Below are 23,164 nucleotides of genomic sequence, written 5' to 3'. Positions count from 1 at the left end.
CTGCCCAGGTCCTGCTTTGTGGCACCCGTTCAGTGGGACTTCACCCAGGACCTGGCCCAAGCCCAACAAGGGGACCCCGAACCACCAGGTAAACCTTCTGGAAAACAATATGTTCCACCAGGTCTGAGGACGACTCTCCTACAATGGGCCCATGACCATCCAGCGGCAGGGCACCCAGGGTTTGGGAAGACTCAGGCTAGGATCCAGCAGCTCTACTGGTGGCCGTCCCTCCGGGAGGACGTACAGGACTACATCCGGGCGTGTCCAGTCTGTGCTCAGTCCAAGGCTTCAAATTAGAGTCCAGCAGGGCTCCTGGAACCCCTGCCGGTACCCAACCGTCCCTGGACGCACCTAGCATTAGATTTCTTAGTGGACCTCCCACTGTCAGATGGTAAGACCACCATCTTGACCGTGATCGATTGTTTTTCCAAGGGCTGTCGCTTGATTCCTTTGCCCAAGCTCCCCTCTGCCTTGGAGACAGCAGAGTTGCTGTTTCAGCATGTGTTCCGGCTCTACGGTATACCCGAAGACATAGTGTCCGACAGGGGTCCTCAGTTCACATCGCGTGTGTGGAGGGCCTTTTGGAAGAAACTCGGGGTCACAGTGAGTATGACATCGGGGTACCACCCTCAAGCCAATGGGCAGGTAGAACGGCTACAGCAAGACATCGGTCGGTACCTCAGAAGCTATTGTCTTGAACACCCAACTCACTGGGTTCGATACCTTCCGTGGGCAGAGTACGCCCACAATACGCTCACCCATACCTCTACAGGTGTCTCTCCTTTTCAGTGCATCTTGGGGTACCAGCCACCATTGTTCCCATGGCAACCGGGATCCAGCGATGTGCCGGCTGTGGACTCTTGGTACCGAACCAGCGGCGAGGTATGGGCAGCTGTCAGACGACATCTCCAAGAATCACAAACCCGTATCAAACATCAAGCCGATCGACATCGGCGGCACCTCTCCCTTGCACCTGGTCAGAGGGTGTGGCTATCAACCCGGGGTCTCCAAGGACCGTATATGTCAAAGAAACTCAGCCCAAGGTATATAGGACCCTTTAAGATTATCCGCAGAGTTACCCCGGTCTCATATCGCCTGCAACTGCCCCAACACTTACGCACACACCCGACGTTCCACGTATCCTTCCTCAAACCCTTGGCCACCTCCCTACACCAGCCCGCAAGTACGCCTCCAGACCCAGTTCTCCTGCCTGACGGTGGTGCACCAGCGTATGCGGTACGGGCACTCCTGGATTCCCGCCGTCGTGGAGGGGTACTCCAGTATCTGGTGGATTGGGAAGGATACGGACCTGAGGAACGGTGCTGGGTAGTGGCACGAGACATCCTTGATCCAAGCCTCATCGCCGACTTCCACAGCAGTCTTCCGGATTGGCCCGCACCTCGGCCTTGAGGCCGTCCCCCTGGTCGCCCTCGAGTGTTCGGGACCGATCCTCGGGGAGGGGGGGGGGGGTACTGCCACGCCCACACCTCCGGGCCAACACGGAACACCTGTGACCCAACGCAGACCGCAGCATAAAAGGCTGCGTCGGACAGCCAGCTGAGGCGGAACCTTGATCTGCCTCCTCGTTAGCGACCTTCTTCAGCCATTTCCTGTTCCCGAACGCCTTCCCCGAACCCGTCCCTTGTTCCCCCGATCTCCTGCCTCCTTCGGATCATCGACATCTTGCCTGTACACTGACCTCGCCTTTTGGATCCTCCCTGTTACGACGTTCGCACCTCGAAGACCCTTTGCCCGTCCTCTGACCTCCTCTCTTGGATTTCCCCGAAGACACCCCGATTACCGCTCTGCACTTGGGTCTGCCGCTTCCCTCAGACGCGACCATGACAAAAAGTACTATATTAATTGACTAGTCACTAGTCAACTGTCTTCTTTGTTTCTTATCTGATGTATTTGTTTTTCTTGCTTTATGCCTGTGTAAAAGCGCTCTGTGTCACTGTGTGAGAAGAGCGCTCTATAAAAATAAATTGAATTGAATTGAATTGAATTGAACATGAGGGAATTCGCAGGATTTTGGTCTAACTTTTGTATCGATGAGGAAGTAATTCCTTCTATTTTGGAGAAGCCAGTTAAGAGTTTGGGTAGATGGTAAATTCTGTGTTAAGCAATAAGGAGCAGGTTGTTGTACTCAGGGAGGTGATTGTGGAAGGCATAAAGAGCATTGATGTGTCCCGCTTCCCTGGGAAGTTCAAGTTGTGGTATCTGCAGTTAGGGCTTTTGCCGCATGTTAGGTGGCCACTTGTGGTGTATGAGTTTTCTGTCCGGAAGGTGGAGAAGCTCGAGTGGATTATTAGTGCGACGATAAGGAGATGGCTTGAGGTACCACGCTGTTTGAGTAGTGTAGTGCTGTATGGTAAGTGCATGTTGGAGCTGCTGGTATCAAGTCTGATGGATTTGTATAAGTGTGCAAAGGTGAGTTTGGAGCTGACTCCAGTGGAGTCAAAAGATGAGTTTGTGAGAAAGGTGGTGCTGTCAGTAAGGACAGGTAGAGGGTAGAACCCAGAGATGCTGTTCAAAGGGCACTGATGTTGTTAGACATGGTTGGGCATGTTCATACAGGGAAGGCAGGGTTTGGCTCTGGCTATTTCTGGTGGCTGTGGAGTGGTGCCCTGGAGGCAGACAGATGCCGGTTGGTTGTTGAGCAGGTCCGAGGGCAGGAAGAGGAGGTGAGTCGTGCAAAGGCGGTCGCATTGGTGAAGCAGGGGTGAACTGGGAAGGTGTGGAGAGGAGGAAGTTGTGCTGGCAAGATGTGTGGGCAATGGAGGCGAGTTGCCTTAAGTTTATTGTTGGAGCAACTTATGATGTGTTACCAACCCCACAGAATAATAAGCAATTGGCAGGTGGCAATGGGTTTTTGTAAGTTATGTGGTGGTGTGGTGATGCTGAAGCACATTTTGTCAGGGTGTAAGGTTAGTTTGGGGCAGGGGTGCTATACTTGGTGCCATAATCAATTCTTAAATGTTTAACAGTTGTGTTTGAGAGTAAATGACAATTTGTTAATTCTCTGTGTGTTGGCAGGTTAGCTAGAGCAATTGGTTTTATGTGGGCAGGAGAGAGTAGCACTATGCAAGGGCAGATGTGCCCTGGTAGGTGAAGTAAAGCAGGGGACTGGAAGCTGTTGGCTGACATGGGCAAGCAGCTCCAGGTTCCCCAGGTCCTTGCTGTCACTTCACTGCGGCCGGACATGGTGTTATATTCGGAGGGTGTTCGTTCACAGTGCTGTTCGAGGATGCTATTGGGAAGGCATATGAGAGGAAAATGTTAAAGTATGCTGATCTGGTGGCAGAGGCAAGGGACCATGATTGGTGGGCTCATGAAAGGACAGTAGAGGTTGGTGTTAGAGGGTTTGTGGCTAAATCAGCTACAGTATTGTTGGGGGAGTTTGATATTAGAGGCTACTCATTAAAGATGGTGGTGAAGGAGCTGTCTGAGGCAGCTGAGAAGGCAATTCAGTGGTTGTGGTTGAAAAGAGTAGGGTAGTTGGGGTTACAGGCTGGAGGGAGGTGCGTGATGGTGGAAAATTAGTGGCAGATGAGTAATGGGAGGCAGTTAGTGATAATTAAGGAGGTGTGTCCTTGTTAAGTAGGATAGTTTAAATTTGTGGAGTGGCACATTTGCAGTTGGTTTGGTGGCAGGTATGGAGGTAAGGTTGGAAGGTATGTATAGAGCTGTGGTTTAGCTGGTTGAGATAGCGTGTTGCGGTAGTTGTTGAGGGTGAAGAGTATTGAATGTGTGTGGAGGGGTGCATCTGAGCCTTCCGGAGGTCTCGTGGGCGTAATTCAACGAAACACCGATGAAGGGAGTTGCTCACTTGATAACCTCAATGAAATACTCATGTTGGTGCCTGGCTGGTGTGGTTTTGTTGGTTTGGTTGCTGAGTTAGGCTTGGTCTGTTGACTTGGCTTTGTTGGGGTTGGTTGATGGTGTTTGTGTTGGTGGTTAGCTTTGGTTTGATGGTGGATCAGATGTGGTTTGTTGGCTTGGTTTTGCTAGTGGTATGGGTGGATGGTTCTGAGTTGACATGTTAGACCTGGCCTGTGTGGTTTGTTGGTGAGTTTTTGTGTTGGTGGGAGTAGGCTTGGTTGGCTTCTGTTGGTAGTTGTGCTGTGGTCTGTAGGTTTGGATTTGTTGGGTGTGGTTTGGTGGTTGATTGTTAGTGGGTTGGCTGGATGGCTGGTTTGTTGGGTTAGGCTTGCTTTAGGTGTTTTGTTGGTGGGTGTGGCTTGGTGTTTTGCATTAGTCGGTTAGGCTTCATTTGGTAATTTCTTGGTGCGTTAAATCTGATTTATTGGTTTTGATCTTGTTGGGATTAGTTTCGGTTTGGTGGGTGGGTTAGGTCAGTTAAGTGTCTTGGTTTCAGGGCATGAAGATGTATGTGTCATGGTCGCGTCAGAGGGAAGCAGCGGACCCAAGTGCAGAGCGATAATCGTGGTGTTTTCGGGGAAATCCAAGAGAGGAGGTCAGAGGACGGGCAAAGGGTCTTCGAGGTGCGAACGTCGTAACAGGGAGGATCCAAAAGGCGAGGTCAGTGTTCAGGCAAGAGGTCGATAATCCGAAGGAGGCAGTAGATCGGGGGAACAAGGGACGGGTTCGGGGAAGGCGTTTAGGAACAGGAGATGGCTGGAGAAGGTCGCTAATGAGGAAGCAGATCAAGGTTCCGCATCAGCTGGTTGTCCGACGCAGCCTTTTATGCTGCGGTCTGCGTTGAGTCACAGGTGTTCCGTGTTGGTCCGAAGGTGTGGGCGTGGCAGTATGTTGGCTATGCTGGGTGTTCTCTGTGGTTTTAGGGTGGCGGGTGGACTGGGTCCTTGTGTGCAGCCGTTGAAAAATACACACAGGGTATAACATCTTTACCTGTGTATCTTGAATGAATGTAGAGGATGGTACACACAACTATGGACAGAAGAGTTAAGACGTAACTTGACTCAAATTTAATTATCTGTCTGCAGCATTCAATACTGTCAACCACTGGATCCTACTCCTTTCTCTTAGTCAGCTTGGGATTAAACGAACAGCAATAAGATGGTTTGAGTCCCACCTATCTGACATCCTATCAAGTGGTCTGGTGCAGCTCCCATTCTTCTCCTCTGCCATTCTCAACCGATGTCCCACAGGGCTCAGTGCTGGGTCCCTTTTCTGTTCTTGATCTACACCTTCTCCCTTAACCTGGTCATAGCTTCCTATGGATTTAAATACAACTGCTGTGCTGATGATACCCACTTCTATCTCTCCTTTCCACCTGGAACATCAGGCATTGCTGCATACCTGTCAGACATCTCTGCATGGATGTCTGATCACTCCAACTCAAGCTCTCCAAAACAGATTCTTCACCTGCCAGCTGGCCTGTTCTCCTGTCATGATCTATAGATCAAACTGGACCACTCACTCATTTTGCCTGCCTCCTCAGTTTAGTCTGGGAGTGATGATTGGCTCAAGTCTAGCTTTCTTTCATCACATTGAAGCCATAATCTGGATCTGCAGATACATCCTGCATAACACCCGCAGGATCCGTCCTTACCTCACAACTGACTTTGCTCAACTACTTGTCCAGGCCATGGTGACATCCCGTCTGGACTACTACAACTCTCTCTTGTGTGGCCTTCCTGCTACTGTCATCAAACCTCTGCAGCTGATACAGAATGCTGCTGCACAAGTTCTGTTTGACTTGCCAAAGTATTCCCATGTATTTCCTCTACTCACTTCTCTGCAGGGGCTTCCTATAGCTGCCTGGAACAAATTCAAGACCCTGGTTATTGCCTACAAATGCATCAGTAGAACTGCTCCCAGCTATTTACAAGACTTGATCAACTGCTACACCTCAGTCAGACCACTTTGCTCATCTATTTCTGCCCGCTTGGTTATCCCACGCATGGAGGTTCTCAGTTCTGGCTCCGTTGTGGTGGAATGACCTCACCCTCTCACTCTGTCTACAACTAAGAAAGGTGTGAAAATTCACCACTTCCAGACTCGCTTTGCCCATGATCTCTCAAGCTCATGTATGCTGTAAATGTTCATGTTCCATAACTTTATGGAAGGTGATCAGGAGTCATCTATTCTGAGTTTTATGCACCTACTTGTGTGATGAACATCAGCGCATAAAATGGAAAGAAACAAATTGAGTTTACTTAAGAATCACATGTTTGCAACTATGTCTCTTTTTCACCTAATGTAATGCACAAAATGTATTTCCTTGAGATTTACATTGCTTTGGAGAACAGCGTTTGTTAAATCAATAAATGTAAATATAAATTATGAAGTTTTCATTTAGAGGTGGCGCAGTGGGTTTTGCCAGATTCTGCTGTCTAGTAGGTCTGGGGTTTGAGTCCTGCTTGGGGTGCCTTGTGATGGACTGGCATTCTGTCCTGGGGGTGTGTCCCCTGCCCCTCTAGCCTTTCACCCTGTGTTGCCAGGTTAGGCTTCAACTCTCCATGACCCTGTATGGGACAAGCGGTTTCAGTTATGTGTGAGTAAGTGTGAAAGTTTTCATCTGCATGTATTAATTTAGGGGGGGTGTGGTGGTGCAGTGGGTTGGACCACAGTCCTGCTGTCCGGTGGGTCTGGGGTTCGAGTCCCGCTTGGGGTACCTTGCGACGGACTGGCGTCCCGTCCTGGGTGTGTCCCCTCCCCCTCCGGCCTTACGCCCTGTGTTGCCGGGTAGGCTCCGGTTCCCCGTGACCCCATATGGGACAAGCGGCTCTGAAGGTGTGTGTGTGTGTGTGTGTGTGTGTGTGTGTGTGTGTGTGTGTGTGTGTGTGTGTGTGTGTGTGTGTGTATTAATTTAACAGATGCTTTTCTCCAAAGTGACATCTCAGAGAAATACAATTTTTTTTGTTACTTAAAGGTGACAAATCAACTTCCAGTCAGTAAGGGGGTGGTTCATAAGTAACGTAAGTCGGATGTTTTAACTAGGGGACTGCCTGTATCAAATCGACAGAGCAAAACTCTAAGCAATGACCTGACACTTTAATAAACAAACACTGAAACGACATTATGCTGTAGTACCCTAAAATGCAGGATGTGGCCATCTTCTCTTCAGGTTGGAGGAAAGGTAGATCATACTGGAGTGTGGGTGGCGTCCACTCACCAGGTGTTGGCATTCAAAGCTTTGTTCACCAAAGAGAATATAAGCATGTTTACAGTTCTACAGAGTAGAGTACTGGGAGCGGACGTCACCTGGAGGGGACAGTGCATCTGTGCAATGTGTCTACACTCTGGTAGAGGCTGCATCCTACATCTCTTTTAGAAGAGTTGACCCCCTTTTGTGTCTGTAATAGACACTTAATAACTGGGGGATTTTAATATTTATCTGGAGGATAAAGAGGATGTTGGCATCAAACATTTTAAGAATTTTATGCTCAGATTTGGTCTTTCTGGTGGTTTTAAAGTATGCAACCCCAATCATCTGGGCATTACCTAATCTAATAGTAGAGGAGCACAAAGTCGCCTGTATTATATTTTAGCTTCCGACTCTGTGTTCAAACGGGTTCATCTCTCACCTCATTGGCTGACGGACCATTTGATGGTAGAGGCTACGGTTTCCATAGAAGCCCCATTGCACAGTCCTGGGTACTAGAAACTGGACATAGATCTTTTAAAGGAGAAAGAGTACAGGGACCTTTTTTATGAGCATTTTAAGGTATGGCAGGAGCTCAAATCTTTCTGTTGCTCTGCCTTGGACTGGTGGGAAGCCACCAAAACGAAGGTGCAAACTATTACTAGGCGGTACTGTGTTCGTAGGAGGGCTCGATCTCGCAGAGCCATGCGGAAAGTGGAGAAAAAGTTGGGAAAACTCTATGCTCACCATAATAATGGAAAAGATTTTAATAGCGACAGAGAAGCGGAATTAAGGCGACTATATGACCAGCAAGCTAGTGCTCTTCTTGCAAGAGCCCGAATAAGAGAATTGGAGGAAGATGAAAAATGTTCCTCTTTCTTTAATAAAATGAGGGGCTTTCAACATTATATGGGTCTTACTTCTTTGCAAACCCAGCAAGGAGAGCTGGTTAAGGATACAGCGCGGATGATTGAGGTTGCTACAGAATATTACGAAAGTCTTTTTAAGGTAAAGGAAACTGACCCTGTCACAGGGGCTTCCTTTTTACAGCATATGTGGGCGACCCTCCTGGCTGATTCCCGGGCTTACCTAGAGGCACCCATCACTCCGGGGGAACTGTCTGAGGTGCTCTCCAGAATGAACCAGAGGAAAGTCCCATGCTCTGTGTTGATGTAAAGTTAATTGCTAAAATCCTAACCGAGCATCTGAGAGGTTATGACCCTCCTGGCCCATGAAGACCAGACGTGCGGGGTTCCCAGGCACTCGGCAGTCTGGAATTTACATCTTATTAGAGACGCGATCGCCTGAGTGGAGGACCGAAGAATTTCCCTAGTGCTGGTCAGCCTGGACCAGGAGAAGGCGTTTGATCGGGTGGCCCATACTTTTATTTGTAACGTTTTGGGCAGATTGGGATTGGGCCCCACCTTTCCCGGGTGGGTCCGAACACTTTATAATGAGGTTGGTAGCCGGGTTCTTAACGGCTCTCTCGGAGTGGTTGCCCCAGACGAGTGGGGTCAGACAAGGGTGTCCGCTGTCTCCCCTCCTCTGTTTTGTACGTGGAGCCGTTGGCGGGAGCAATTTGGGCCCACCCGAGAATAGATGGGTTGCTCATTCCAGGAGGCGGGGGTAGGACTGTTAAGTTGGCCCAGTATGCAGATGACACAGTCCTGTTTGCGTGTTCCGACTGCTCACTCGTCCAGGTGCTGCACCTGACTCAGACGTTCGGTAGGGCCTCGGGTTCAGTGCTCAACCTCAGGAAGACAGAGGTAAAGTACTTTGGATTCTGGGGAGCGCGAGAAGACACCTTTGGTGGTCTCTTGCTTTGTAGTGGTCCCTTCAGCATGCTGGGTGTGTTTTCTTTCAAAAGAGCAGCCCGGGTCAACTGGCAGGAGCATCTTGCAATAGCTAGGTGGAAGATGGGGCTGTGGAAGGCAAGGTCCCTGTCCTTCCTGGGTAAAGTACTGATCTTGAAAGTTGACGTCCTTCCGACCTTACTTCATTTGGCTCATGTCTACCCCATGCCTTGCAATTTAAGGAAAGGGTTTGTGAAAGACATGTTTGGCTTGGTATGGGGTGGGAAGCATGAGTTTGTGAGGAGGGAGGTGATGTACCTAGGGAAGGACAGGGGCGGAAAGGGGGTCCCTGATTCCCCCTAAAATTTGATAGCCTCTTTTTCACGCAGCACTGTTTCCGTCTGACAGCTCTCCTGGAACACCCACACCAGCATTTTGTTTGCCTCTGGCTGTCTTTCCCGTTGCGGCATTTGGTGAATTCATGGTCCAGTGCTGGACCAAAGGCCGAGTCTCTGCCAGATCACTATAAACAGATGGTGAAATGGAGCAAGATCATTCCGACTGACACAAATATCCTCCTCAAGCACAAAGTGTTATATAATGCTTTGTTGGGGAGGAGGGGAACGTGAGTAATAGGCCTTGGGGAAGACATTTGGGCCCGAATTCAGCCAAAGGGGCTGGACAATAGGCTGCAGGATCTAAACTGGCAGTGCCTCCATGAAAGACTACCCGTAATAGAGAAACTTTATAGGTACGGGTTGACCGGAAGTCCCGACTGCCTGCGACCCCAGTGTTCGGGTGCAGAAACGATTAAACATGTTTTTTTGGGATTGCGGTTATGCCGGGACAGTCTGGACACTGGTTGAGCCCTTGTGCAGAGAGTTAGACGGAGAGATGGCATTGACCTTTGATAATATCATGAGGGGACTGTCCCCTAAAGTAAAGCAATCTCTGGTAGGATTTGGTTGATTGTGAGTTTGACAAAGAATTGTGGAATGCATGCATTAACCTTGTTGGAAGGGGTTGAAAACAGGAGCCTGTGGTGTCTTTTTGAAAATCCAAGCTGAACTGAAGTTCAGAATAAAGCCGGATCTGATTGCCTGGGGCTACCACGAGGCAAAGGACAGATGGAAAGGCCTCATGGATAAATGTGTCTGAAGCTCAGAGGATGGATGTCTGCTTTATGGAACTGCATTCTTTTAAAACATTGTACTTTCTTATATCTTACCCCTTTGTATATTTTCTTTTATATTGGTTTAATGTGTGGTTTTTACTTGTACAGTATTTTATTTACAGATTTCAGTAGTTTTGTGGTGTTGGGTTTGTGCACTTAACTAACATTCTTTTAATTTGTGTGGATTTTATTTGTATAGCATTTTATTTACAGATTTTAATGGCCTTTTATTAGGTTATTTTGTGCACTTTTAGCCTTTTATATTGATGACTAATCATGTGTATGTCTGCTTTGTATTTATTTGTCTGGTTTTAAGGGTATGATGTTTTATACTGCAGTTTAGAAGTATTATGTGTTTTGAAGGATGCATGTATGTGACATGATGACTTGGGTTGAGCTGCTATTAGGAGAGAGTCCTTTTGTGGGTATGTTAGTGTGGGGAAGACATGGGTCAGTTATATTTTTTGAAGCCAAAGGGGGATTGTTATGGGAAAGACTATCACTGTCTTGATGTATTTTATGGCTGTTTAGTAATTTTGTTGACCAACTGCAGGAAAATGGTTTTGGATTCATTTGAGTGGATTTTTTGGCGTTTGTTTTTGGTTGTGTATTTTATTTATAACTTTATTAAAGTTAAAAAAAAAAAAAAAAAGCACACTTCCTAGTGGAAGCAGGGTCTGTCATGTCTGGTTCCAGAAGGAAGGGGCGAACCCAAATGCAGAGCGGTATACGTGGTGTATTCGGGGAAATCCAAGAGAGGAGGTCAAAGAACAGATGATTGGTCTTCGAGGTGCGAACATCGTTACAGGGAGAGTCCAAAAGGCGAGGTCGGTACACAGGCAAGAGGTCGATCATAAAGAGGTACTAGATCATGGGAACAAGGGACTGAATTGGGGAAGGCATTAGGGAACAAGAATTAGCTAGGAGGTCGCAAACAAGGCTGAACAAGGTTCCGCATCAGCTGCTGGTCTGACGCAACCTTTTATGACCCAGTCTGCGCTGCGTCCCAGGTGTTCCCTGTCGGCTTGGAGGTGTGGGCGTGGCAGGGTCGCTGGACTGAGCATTTTCCTGTGTACCAGTGTTCCAATAAAACATTCAAGATGACCTCTGTGTTCCTCTTTCTTCTATCCAAACCTGTGGTGCTGTGCTACAATACCAAATGCTTCAGATAATACATTTAACTCATAGACAAAAGGAAAACATGTTTAAATCTGTGCAACTCAGCATCTATGGAGTTAACGTTAAAAAAAAAAAAAAAAGTTTAACGTTTACTTAGTTTTGTTGAATGTTGCCGATGTTGGTGTCCACGGACAGCAGCACGAGCAGCCCCATCTCCAAATTGCAGCACGACATTATTGGGCTCCTTGAGTCCGCAGCTCACTGCTGTCCTCCTCACTGTTACATTGTTGCTCCCAGTTGGCAACTAAGTTGCGAAGCTCCACAACGATCTCCACCGGACAAGAGACTGGGCTCATCTGTACTCAGCCCTCAGCTACACAAGTTCCCTCCCTCCAGGCTCCGACATCAACTTACCTGAGTAGATGTGATATGACAAAACTTGCTGGAAAGCAGCTGTCTCTTCAACCTGCCACTTAGAGTGTGCAATACATTTATTACATTTACATTTATTCATTTAGCAGATGCTTTTCTTCTGTAAATAGCTGGGAGCAGTTAAAACTAGTAACAGATCACCAACTGTGGATAACTGGAAAGAACTACATATTTTGAAGTGTACATACTGTATACAGCATAGATGTGTGTGTGCATGTGTAGATACAGCTGTACAAGACAAGTAGCTGATACACTTCTAAATATCCTGACCTGACTCTGACATCCATGGTGGAAATGGTGAGTTCTGTGAAAACAATTCATTCATTAAACTATTTTATTAAACTTCTTTGAATATCATTAAGAACCATTAACATTTCATGGGAAATATCTCATTTTTTTTGTACCTAAGAAGCTTGACTTGCATGTTGCACTCAGTCCCACAGTCCAAAGTCATGTGTTTCAGGTGGACTGGTGACTCGAAATTGACGTGTGTGTGTGTGAAGCCTTAATTGTTATGTAGTTCAGTGACACGAACAGTGATTATGTGCAACAAAACCATGTGATTATTATACCTTAGTGAAGCAACGTGAATCTATTAGTTTCGTTTAGTTAGTTTCAAGTTTGTCATAGATAGAAGTACCATGCACATGTATCATGAAAATCTTCCAGAATGCTTCTCCACAGACTATGGGCAAGGACAATAGAAATACTGCACAAACAAAACAATGACAAACGGTGTCAATGACAGTAAATAACAATAGCAGCAATAACAAATAATGGTAACAGTAGTAACAATAATGCCAGCTGACAGTCAGAGAGCTCAGAATGAGAATGCTTAAAGTGAGAGTATAATTTACCAATGTGCTTGGGTGGAGCAGTCCAACTCTGCTTACTAAAGGTGGCATATTGGTTAGTGTTGTATAGTCTTATAGCAATGGGGTAAAAGCTGTTTCTGTACCTAGCAGTGCGGGTTCGAATAGACCTAAGCCGTTTTGCAGAAGGCAGGGAAGAGAAAAGTGCCCGTGCGGGGTGACCATGATCTCTCATGATGTGCATCGTCTTTCTGAGGCAGCATGTGGTGTAGGTGTCCTTGACTGCTGGCAGCTGTGTGCCGATGATTTCCTGAGCTGTTTTGACCACCCTCTGTAGGGCTTTCTTGTCCTGTATGGAGCAGCTGTCACCCCAGGATGTAATACACCCTGTGAGGACGGACTCCACAGCACACCTCTAGAAAGTGGTGAGGACTGTAGTGGACATCCTGGCTTTCTTCAGACACCTGAGGAAGTGGAGGCGTTGATGGGCCTTTTTGATGGTCGATGCTGTGTGCTCAGTCCATGTGAGTTTGGCAGTGAGGGTGACCCCGACGAATTTGAAGCTGTTGACCCTCTCTACCATGTCCCTTCCTACGTAGATGGATGCCTGAACCGCATCCTGTTTCCTGAAGTCAATCACCAGCTCGTTAGTTTTACTGACATTTAGAGACAGGTTGTTGTCCTGGCACCACTCGTTGTTGGTGATCAGACCCAGAATGGTGGTACCGTCAGCAAGCTTTATGATGGTGTTGGAGCTGTGACTGGCTACACAGTCATGTGTGAACAGGGAGTATAGCACTGGGTTCAGGACATCTCCCTGTGGAGTGCCAGTGTTGAGGATCAATGGGGAGGAGGTATTACTGCCAATCCGCACACGCTGGGGTCTGTTGGTGAGGAAATCTAGGATCCAATTGCACAATGCGGCACTCAGTCCCAGCCCTAGTAGTTTCTGGATCAGCTTGGTTGGGATGACAGTGTTAAATGCTGAGCTATAGTCTACAAACAATAGCCTTGCATAGCAGTTTTTATTATCCAGGTGAGACAGAATGGTGTGAAGTGTGTGTGATATTGTGTCTTCAGTGGATCTGTTGCGGCGGTAGGCAAACTGCAATGGGTCCAGAGTGTCTGGGATGGTGTCCTTAATGTGTCCCAGCACCAGCCTCTCAAAGCATTTCATTGCAATGGGGGTCAGTGCCACTGGGCGATAGTCATTAAGTCAGCTCACTTTGTTCTTCTTAGGAACGGGGATGATGGTGGTGTTTTTGAAACAAGTGGGTACAGTTGAGCTTTTTAAGGAGGTGTTAAATATATCCGTGAAGACAGTAGCCAGTTGCTCACTGCATGTTTTTAAAACTCGCCCTGAAATTCTGTCTGGTCCAGCAGCTTTGCGGATGATGACTCAGCTAAAAGTTTTCCTTACTTGTGTCACAGAGATGGTGAGACTGGTGTTATCATGTACTGTGGGGATGCGCAGCGGGGGCTCTTTGTTCTCGAACTCGAAGCGGCCATAAAACGCATTCAGCTCGTCTTGGAGAGACGCAGTGGCACCTGTCAATGACGGGCTCTGTGGTTTATAATCTGTTAAAGTTTGGATTCTCTGCCACAGCCTACGTGCATCTTGAGTGCAGTTAAACTGTGATTCCACCTTCCTGCTATATTCCCGTTTCGTGCTGGCGATGGCTTTGCGGAGCTCGTGCTTGCTCTTCTTGTACGCTTCCGTGTCTCCGGACTGAAACGCGCAAGTTCACGCGCAGATCTTATTTCGGATTTCAGCGGTTATCCATGGTTTTTGGTTGGGGAATGAGGGGACTGTTTTATGTGGTATACAGATATTTACACAGAACCCAGTGAAGTCCGTGACCACTGTGGCATACTTGTCCAGATTGGAGAATGAGTTTCTGAACATGTCCCAGTCTACGGAGTCAAAGCAGTCCTGGAGCCTTTCGTCTGCTTCTGGTGTCCAGCGCATCACAGGTTCCTCTTGCTTCAGTTTCTGCTTGTAGACTGGGAGCAGTAGAATCGAGGTGTGATCTGACTGCCTGAGGTGTGTATTGTGTTTAGTCATAAGATAAGGTGGTACTGGAGGTGCCTCTCTAGATGTTTTTTTGAAAAATCAGAGTCCTGGTGGTTTATTTGCTGACAATTGAAACAGAAGGAACTTGTGATTGGACATTTTCAAGCTTTCGGTTGAAACACCAGTTCAGTGTAACAGGAAGAATATGCAAATACTGGTCTGTGAGGAGGGGGGTGTGGTGGCGCAGTGGGTTGGACTGGGTCCTGCTCTCCGGTGGGTCTGGGGTTTGAGTCCCGCTTGGGGTGCCTTGTGGCGGACTGACATCCAGTCCTGGGTGTGTCCCCTCCCCCTCCAGCCTTATGCCCTGAGTTGCCGGGTTAGGCTCCGGCTCCCTGCGACCTTGTCTGGGACAAGCAGTTCAGAAAACGTGTGTGTGAGGTACTGTGATACATTTTTTGTTATACTGCTGTGATAAGGTGGTACATAACTATAACTAGTTTCAGAACAGGTATAGTGGTAGTAGTAGGTACATTTATTTTACTAAGGCATTTAGTGTTACATTTGTGCAATACAAAATATACTGGAAAAGAAATATCTTTCATAATAGAACCAACCAAAAACTGGTGAAATGCCATTTTAAAATTCCAATTAAATCTATAACTTTTACAGTATAACTTGTGCAGTTAGTTTCATTCAGTTTCAGTTTCAGTTCTCAAATCATTAGCACTGTCCACATGTGGGCAGAGCTGTAGGGCACACAACTTAGTTAAGGTCTAGTAACCTTCAGGTTGCTGATTCAAGCACCTTGAGTAAGAGATACCCACTGTAAATAAATTTAAAGTATTAACCTGCAGAGGGAAGTTGTACCAGGTTGCAGTAAGATACAGCAGTTCTTCTGGTTAAAACACTTTTGCTACCCACACAGACTAATGAACAACTGCTTGTGCTGTGTAGCTTCACGGTGGTCAAGTCCTTAGAGGATACAAACTGGATGAGATGCCAGTCCATCCCAGTGCAATCTCTCTCTCTCACTTGGACAGTTTGAGGCAGCGCACAAACAAACAGAGGTCATGCAACAGTCCTAGAGACTGAAATGGATTCAAACCAACATCTGAACTCTCAGTTGACGTACCATGCTGTGCAACTGTTTATACATCTTATGGAAGATGTAAATTACAAAAAATTACATAATGGATAGAGAGGGTGCGGTGGCGCAGTGGGTTGGACCACAGTCCTGCTCTCCGGTGGGTCTGGGGTTTGAGTCCCACTTGGGGTGCCTTGCGACAGACTGGCGTCCCATCCTGGGTGTGTCCCCTCCCCCTCTAGCCTTGCACCCTGTGTTGCCGGGTAGGCTCCGGTTCCCTGTGACCCCATATGGGACAAGCGGCTCAGAAAGTGTGTGTGTGTACATAATGGATTTAGATGTAAAAACTCAATTATAAATTAGTTTCCATAGTTAAATATCATAAGTGATGTTGAATCAGATGCTTTTACTTCCTCCTTCAAAGAAGCAGACTGCACAAACAGCTGCAGGGATCATACATTTATTGACCCTCAGTAGTTTGACAACAAAACCATTAACATTTTTAACGTCAGCAAAATAGGGAACAAAAATGGTAAAATGTAACTTGGTAAAATGTATTTACAGGTACTTAGTAGGTAAAACCTTACATTTTTCACATGACTTCACCTCCTACAGAACCTGAAATGTGAACTGATAATGATGATTGACATTTATTCTGTTTACGGACAAAAAAAAAGAATGAAGATTTTCTCAACTTTCAAGGTGTGTCAGTTTCTTTATACAGCACAAAAAAACTTGCAATGGGATAAAATATAGCGATATAACAAGTTGGTTAATTTGTCTCCATATAAGAAATGGTTTAGCACAATGAATCCAAGACACCCCAGCCGCCTCTACATTAGAATCCTTGGATGTGTCACAAAAATGAAGTGGCACAGGTACAGTATGGTCCTTTGATTAAAAAAATTTTTTGATAAAAAGCAACATTTGGACTCCATCCAGAGCCACGGCTCAGGCAAGTCAGACATCCAGCCATCTGTCACAAATGGAATGGCAATGCTGTTCTGTTGTTAAAAACCCTGGAGGTGAGGACCAGCAGCTCTACGGACGAAACCATCACACTTCTTTTGGAACATCTCTGTCTACATGGTGCAAGTCTTTTTCATACATACATACGTATGTTTTATGTATGTGTGTTTGTGTATATATGCTTACTTACATAGACACACACATATACATGTACATACATATACACACACATATGTATGTATATATGTACATTTATTTATTTATTTTGTCTTCTTGAAAACAAGTCCCATGGGCTGCGGAGGCAATCATTCCTCCCTCTGCTCAGAAGGCACCTGTGTTAAGCTGACCTCCTCTGCTGGCTTTGTGGTCTCAATAGTGCCTTCCTCAGGCAGGACAGGCTCTTCCTCTTCTTTAGAAGGCTTGTCCTCAACCTGAACAGTCTCCTCAGCCAGCACCTCCTCAACCTTGTCCTTGCTGGGCATGGCATTTTCCTCAGCTAATGGAAACACTGCTGCCTCCTCCTTGGGCTGTTCACTGCCTTTCTTGCTCTTCTTCAGGGAGAGTCCCTTGAACTTAAATGAATTCTTCAGAGAGAACTTCTTCTTCTTCTTGGCCGTCTCTTTGGTGGCCTCGCCATCCAGCTTAGCAGCCTCGCCCTCAGCAGCAGGTGCAGGTTCGATCATGGCATCCCCAGCTGCGCTCTCTGGCTCCTTCCCTTCTTCAGTAGAGTCACTGGTGGCAGCAGCATCACCACTACTTTTAGCATTGCCATTAGTCTTGACATAACCATTCTCCTGAGGGATGAAGTGAATGAAAATGTAAATGTCAAAAGAAAAAGTCTGCCATATCATCGATAATAGCAATATTTAGCACACCATCCAAGATAGGTAATGAGGATAATGTTGATTCTGAACAGAGTATATAAAATTACCAATGCATTTATAATTTAAAATTACTACTTAATTATCTCCATTCCAAAATACGGTTCAAAAATTCATAAAAAGACCATTAATATTTATAGGACGACACGGGCGGCAGGCGACGCCTTGCAGTGCCAGCGATAGCCGCACGGTGGAGCTCCAACACCACTAACAAATAGTGAGGCTGCGACAGAACGGCGTCTCTCCAAACAAAAGAAAGAGGCTACATCCTAATTTGTCTCCAGTCAAATGAACCGAAATAACAAACAATCATTTTGTATTAGAAAGTCTAATTAGACATTACCTCGATTTTCGTACAAATTATCATTCAAAATTACTGGACTGTAAGTTACTGGACAGTAACAGGTTATGTGTACTAAATCTCGAAAAACTGCGCATCAAATTCATCTGGGAGCTCCGCGCGAACTGAACGCCGTCACTCGTAAATTAGGTATTACCAAAGATAATATTACGAGCACTGTTCGAAATCTGCGCTGTTTCGTGGACAAGTTTATCAGATCGTTTTATTCTGTTCGCCTGACTCACTGTGTATGACTATACTGTGACATGATCATAAAAAATCCCCATAAATACACTGCTCTTATAGCAGAAGGAATCATTCCTTACACATAAATTTAGACCAGGCTGCTATTTATTTATTAGTTATTTAGTTATATAATATTTCCCTCAGATCACAAAAATGACCACTACCAGACACCGCTACGTCGTTCAAACGTCACACGACTGCATTTTCATGTTTGCCATATTTATTTCCAATATGTTAATATTATCCGTACATTTAATTGCATTTATTTAAAATAATAATAATAATAATAATAATGATAATAATAATAATAATTTAAAAAGCTGTTTCCTAAAGGTTACGTGCTTAATTTCCAATATGCATTTTGAGTGCAAAAACCAAATAAAAAGAGAGCATCTGGACACGTACCTGGCCATTACTTTTGGCTGCGTTCCCGTCTGCAGAGGCTGCTGCCTCTCCATCCAGCGCCACTCCTCCCTTCGATAGCTGCGATCCCATTTTACTCTTTCTTACAACACACGGGGGGAAAATTCAATTTTAAGAGAATCCGCCCAGGGACGTTTCCTGCATCCAAGTGTGAAGTGGGGAAAACTGGACTGCGGGTTCTCTTCTTCTAAAAACCTATTTTACACCCGAAATTCAATTTTCTATTTGCACCCGCTTACAACCCGATCGCAGAGTGAAGATCATCTACTTGTGAAGACGTTCAATCACTTCTTGAAAAACACCCCAGACTCCGCCCATTGGTGGTTCTAGAAAACTTCACCCAATCCGATGAAGATATTTCCCCTCTATTTTACATCACAGATAGTGATGCAAATCTGCTTTGAAGACATTTCGTCGGAGCTTGAAAGAACACCAAACACTTCGCACTCCGCCTAGTGGGTGTGTCCAGAGAACTCCACCCAATCAGATAGCGCCTCGGGAATCTTCGTGTTTTTTTTTTTTTTTTTTTTTTAAATAAATAAACTAGAACTGGCAAAAATGTGCAAATATTTAGATACAGAGGAAGGGACGTTTATTGAAAACATTAAATAATGCATGTGTTCAGTGAAACGTCCCTTCCTCTGTATCAAGACAGAAAAAAGTATAAGGCATGGCAGTTAACAGTAACAAATCGAGCAGCTAAAAATGAAAAATTAATCTATGAAAATAACTTATAAGTGTCATATGCAAAGGGATGGCATTGAATGTAGGTGTAGCAAAAGTTTTTGCCATCTCTAGATTAAGTATTTATAACTGCTGTATTTAGTGAATTTTTTAATAGATTTTGCCCAGCATGCAAACAATTCAGCTTTATGTAAGCAGAGCCTTCTTGGCTGTGGAGAACTTTTGAGACCTTCTCATCAAGTAGGGAAAGCTGTAGCAACCTTAAGCTTGGTGGTACAGTGCATAGTACTGCTGTGTTACGGTCCTTCAGTGCTGTAAGAGAATGTGGGTTTGATCCAGGCTCAGTGTGAGATGAGTTTGCATGTTCTTTTTATGTGTGTAGGTTTCTACCCTCAGTTCAATATCATGTAAGTGATGGAAAGTGTGTTTCATAGCTGTATGTATGGGTGTATACTCATTATAAATAGTGTAGGTACTTAGGTGAATATGGTGTGGGGTGCCACTACTACATAGTGTTCATTGGAAGTTGCTTTGGAGAACAGGAATAAATGTTGACCATCCCTATATTATACTCATACTGTCATCCAATATGGGAAACTGATACAAGAAACGTATTGACTTCACTGTTGATTTAATGTAGATTCTTCTTTTGCATTTTTAACAGCTGAAAAAGTCTTGCTTCCACAGTTAGCTTCAACTCAAACAAAATAGTCCACAGCCCATGTTTTCCACATTTTTTGAAGGTTTAATTGATATGAAGTCCCAACTGTCTGATGGGGGTGCCTGAAATTCCCATTTGCTAAATAACTATTCATGTCATTTGTATGTCCTTCTCCCTGAATGGAGTGTGCTCAGCAGTTACACATTCCTGTGTCAGCAGAAGGGTTTGAAAATAGCCAGATGGGCCATTTGCTCTCACTTTGGAATTCTGAGCCATTCTGTGACCCTTTTTGTATGTGATGACAACTCTATGCACATCATCTCAGCACACTGGTGCTAAGTGCTTCTCTACTACTTCAGAGGCCACCTGCAATGCGCAAAGAGAGCAAATCCAGATGAGAAGAGCAAATGTTAGATTTATTTCCCTCAAAGTCACATACTGGGGTCTTTTATCTGGGTGTGACTACAAAGGCCATAGGTGTCTGGGAAGAGATAAAGGTATCAGTTTGATTCGCATTTGTATAGATGTGTTGATGCTCTGCAGGGGCTGGACAGGAGGTACCCATGCAAAAGGGCTCATTTTCCTGTGAGGATTTCAGTGACCAAACATGTTCAGCAACAGTGTTACATCCTCTTACACATACAGTAACTCAGTGCGCCACCAATATTTACATTTATTCATTTAGCTGACTCTTCTCCAAAATGACATACAATGTTAAGATACTTAAAATTACTCACTCATTCACAGAAACCACTTGTCCCAAGTGGGGTTGCAGTGAACCGGAGCTTAACCCAGCAATGCTGGACATGGAGCTGGAGGGGGAGGGGACACACCCAGGACGGGATGCCAGTCCATTGCAAGGCACCCCAACCAGGACTTGAACCCCAGATCCACCAGAGAGCAGGACCCAGTCAAACCCGCTGCGCCACCACACCCCCACCCTCACTTATTCATACAAGGTAATTTTACTGTAGCAATTTAGATTAAGTAAATTACTCAGAGATACTATAACACTACATAGAGTTAATTGGAAGTTTCTTTGAAGAAAAGCACCTGCTAAATAAATAAAAGTAATTGTACTATGACTGGAGGTAAAATTTGAACTTGTAAACTGTGAGTCCAAAGGCAGCACCTTCAATCCCTATGTTACAAACTATCCTGTGCTAACGTGATATATAAGCATATCTAGTTTGAGATTACATCTGTTAACTTTTTATTCCTGCCTTAGACCTCAAAACTGTATCTTTCACTTGTAGTGTCAGGGAATGAGCTCCCTATGTCCCTCAGAGCTGCCGTATCCCTCTCAAGATCCAAGGCCTGAGGCCCACTTCTCTCCTATTTTCACATGTACTATTGGACTAAGTGACCGTGCTTCAAAAATCACTTGTCTGTGTCTGAAGCTCTTCGTCTGTTTCTGAAATACACAATTCTTACTCTGCTTTCTACGTTGCTTTGGAGACAAGTGTCTGCTAACTGAATAAGTGGAAATGTATATTCAGTGAAGTGGATGGAAGGAACTGACACATTTGTCCACTCTTTCTGGGTTTTTGAATTATGGCCAGGTGGGTCCTGCAGTTTTGCTGTCATCCACAAGAAACCATGGGGGGGTCACTGACACAGTGGATGTCTGCAACTCTTGACATTCTATTTCTTGCCTGTCTCTTTCTCGCTCCTTTTTGCTCTGTGAAGTCAATGGCTCTTTTTGCTCAGCTGCCCAGATTTCATGCCTGAACACAAGATGAGATTTATATCCTCCAAAGGCCCCTTTGTGTGCTTGACTGCAGGCTTCCTAGGGTAGAGTGGCTGGTGGAGAGTGTTGGAGGGAAAATTTGTCACCTAGAAATATACATAAACATTTCTCTATTGTATTTCTTAAACACTGCAAGCACACCGAGAAAGAATGATATTATGTCAGAGGCACTCAGTTCATGCTGGTCACTGTCCATATTATATCTGTGCAGTGTGTCTGTAGAGTATCACCAGGGGTGTAAGAAAAGTACCATGAGTTTTTTCCACAGTGCTCCATCAGGTGGTGCTGTGGTTAGAGCTTCTTGCCTTTTATTAGAAGGACTCAGGTTTGAATCCTGCCTCCTGCTTTTGTTCAATTTGATTAAGGTACTTTCCCTGACCTGATATTATAAAAAAATGTTCATGGACTTCCTCAGGACAGGGTACAGTGGTGCAGAGCAAATCCCAGATCACATCACCCACAGGCACCGTTTGTGGGACAACAGGCATACCCAACAGAAAGAATTAGTCCTGTTGGGGCAGCTGATAGCATAATGGTTGAGCTCCCTGTGTCCTCAGAGCAGCTGAATCCCTCTCAACATTCAAGAAAGGCCTCAGGCCCACTTCTCTCCTGATCTCCTATGTACTATTGGACTAAGTCACCATGCTTCATTATAAATCACAAATAATCAGAAGAATAAAAACTTTGTTTTATTTGTCCAAAGAGAGTTTTGTCCTAGGGGGGTTTGGCTACACTCTCCACTCCCACCTCTGGCTGCAGTGCTCAATTTAAATTTTTTTTATAGAGCGCTCTTCTCACACAGTGACACAAAGCGCTAAACAATGGGATAAGACAAATAAACAAATAACACAGTTGGCTATTTAGTAATACATTTTCCATGCTTTTATTAAAGCTATAAGTATGCCTACTGGTCGCAGAGGAAAGGAACAAAAAACTCCCAACTGAAAGTCAAGGGAGGGAAAAACCTCTTGGGGTCCAAATGCCAGTGGCTGCCCACCCCTCCTGGGAATTCTAGATTTAAAAAGACATTTAAGTAAATTCACAATTAATAATAATGTTGTAGCTGAGTGTTAACTTGATGTCCCAATTCACATAGGTACATCTCATCCATCATAGCAGATGGTCATCAGCTTCACTCAGCATGGGGTGCTGGTATCACGGCCGGCCAGCCACCTCAGGTCTTATTGTAGGGAAACAATGCTCAGCAATAAAGCAATTGTTAGTAAATGATGACTTAAAGAGATCAGAGATGTTAATATGGAATTGGAGAAAAGCACAGCCAACTGGAATTATACTTCTTATTGATATGCCAGAGTGACAGTACCCTTCAACAAAGTAAGGTAAGTAAAAAGTAACCTTAAGTTGCTCCAGTAAAATTGCCCAGTACTCTAAATGGGTAAATAACTGTAGCAGTTTAAGATTATAAATTGTTTTGGAGAAAAGTGTCAGATAAAAGAATAACTGTACAGGGATCTGGACTAAGACCTACATGGATTAATATACACAGAGCAGAAGTGGGGAATCTCACTTGCTGCACCCCTTTGATCCTTGAAAGATTTGTTCTCAACCACCAGGAGATCACACACACACACACACACACACACACACACACACACACACACACATTTTCGGAACCGCTCGTCCCATACGGGGTCGCGGGGAACCGGAGCCTACCCGGCCACCAGGAGATCTTTCTACGCAAACTTTACA

General features: G+C 45.3%; 1 protein-coding gene across 1 annotated transcript; it reads right to left on the bottom strand.

The window, feature by feature from the left end:
- Nucleotides 1-16,676: 16,676 nt before the first annotated feature.
- LOC108927850 (MARCKS-related protein 1-B-like) lies at nt 16,677-18,764 on the bottom strand. The gene is made up of 2 exons (XM_029248417.1): nt 18,342-18,764; nt 16,677-17,263 (listed from the first exon to the last, which is right to left on the bottom strand). Exons 1-2 carry the CDS (start codon nt 18,429-18,431, stop codon nt 16,775-16,777), a joined length of 579 nt encoding a protein of 192 aa, XP_029104250.1. The 5' UTR covers nt 18,432-18,764; the 3' UTR covers nt 16,677-16,774.
- Nucleotides 18,765-23,164: the final 4,400 nt, after the last annotated feature.

Source organism: Scleropages formosus, chromosome 23 (assembly GCF_900964775.1).
Source record: "Scleropages formosus chromosome 23, fSclFor1.1, whole genome shotgun sequence".
NCBI lineage: Eukaryota > Metazoa > Chordata > Actinopteri > Osteoglossiformes > Osteoglossidae > Scleropages > Scleropages formosus.
This window is presented reverse-complemented; position numbering and strand designations above follow the sequence as displayed.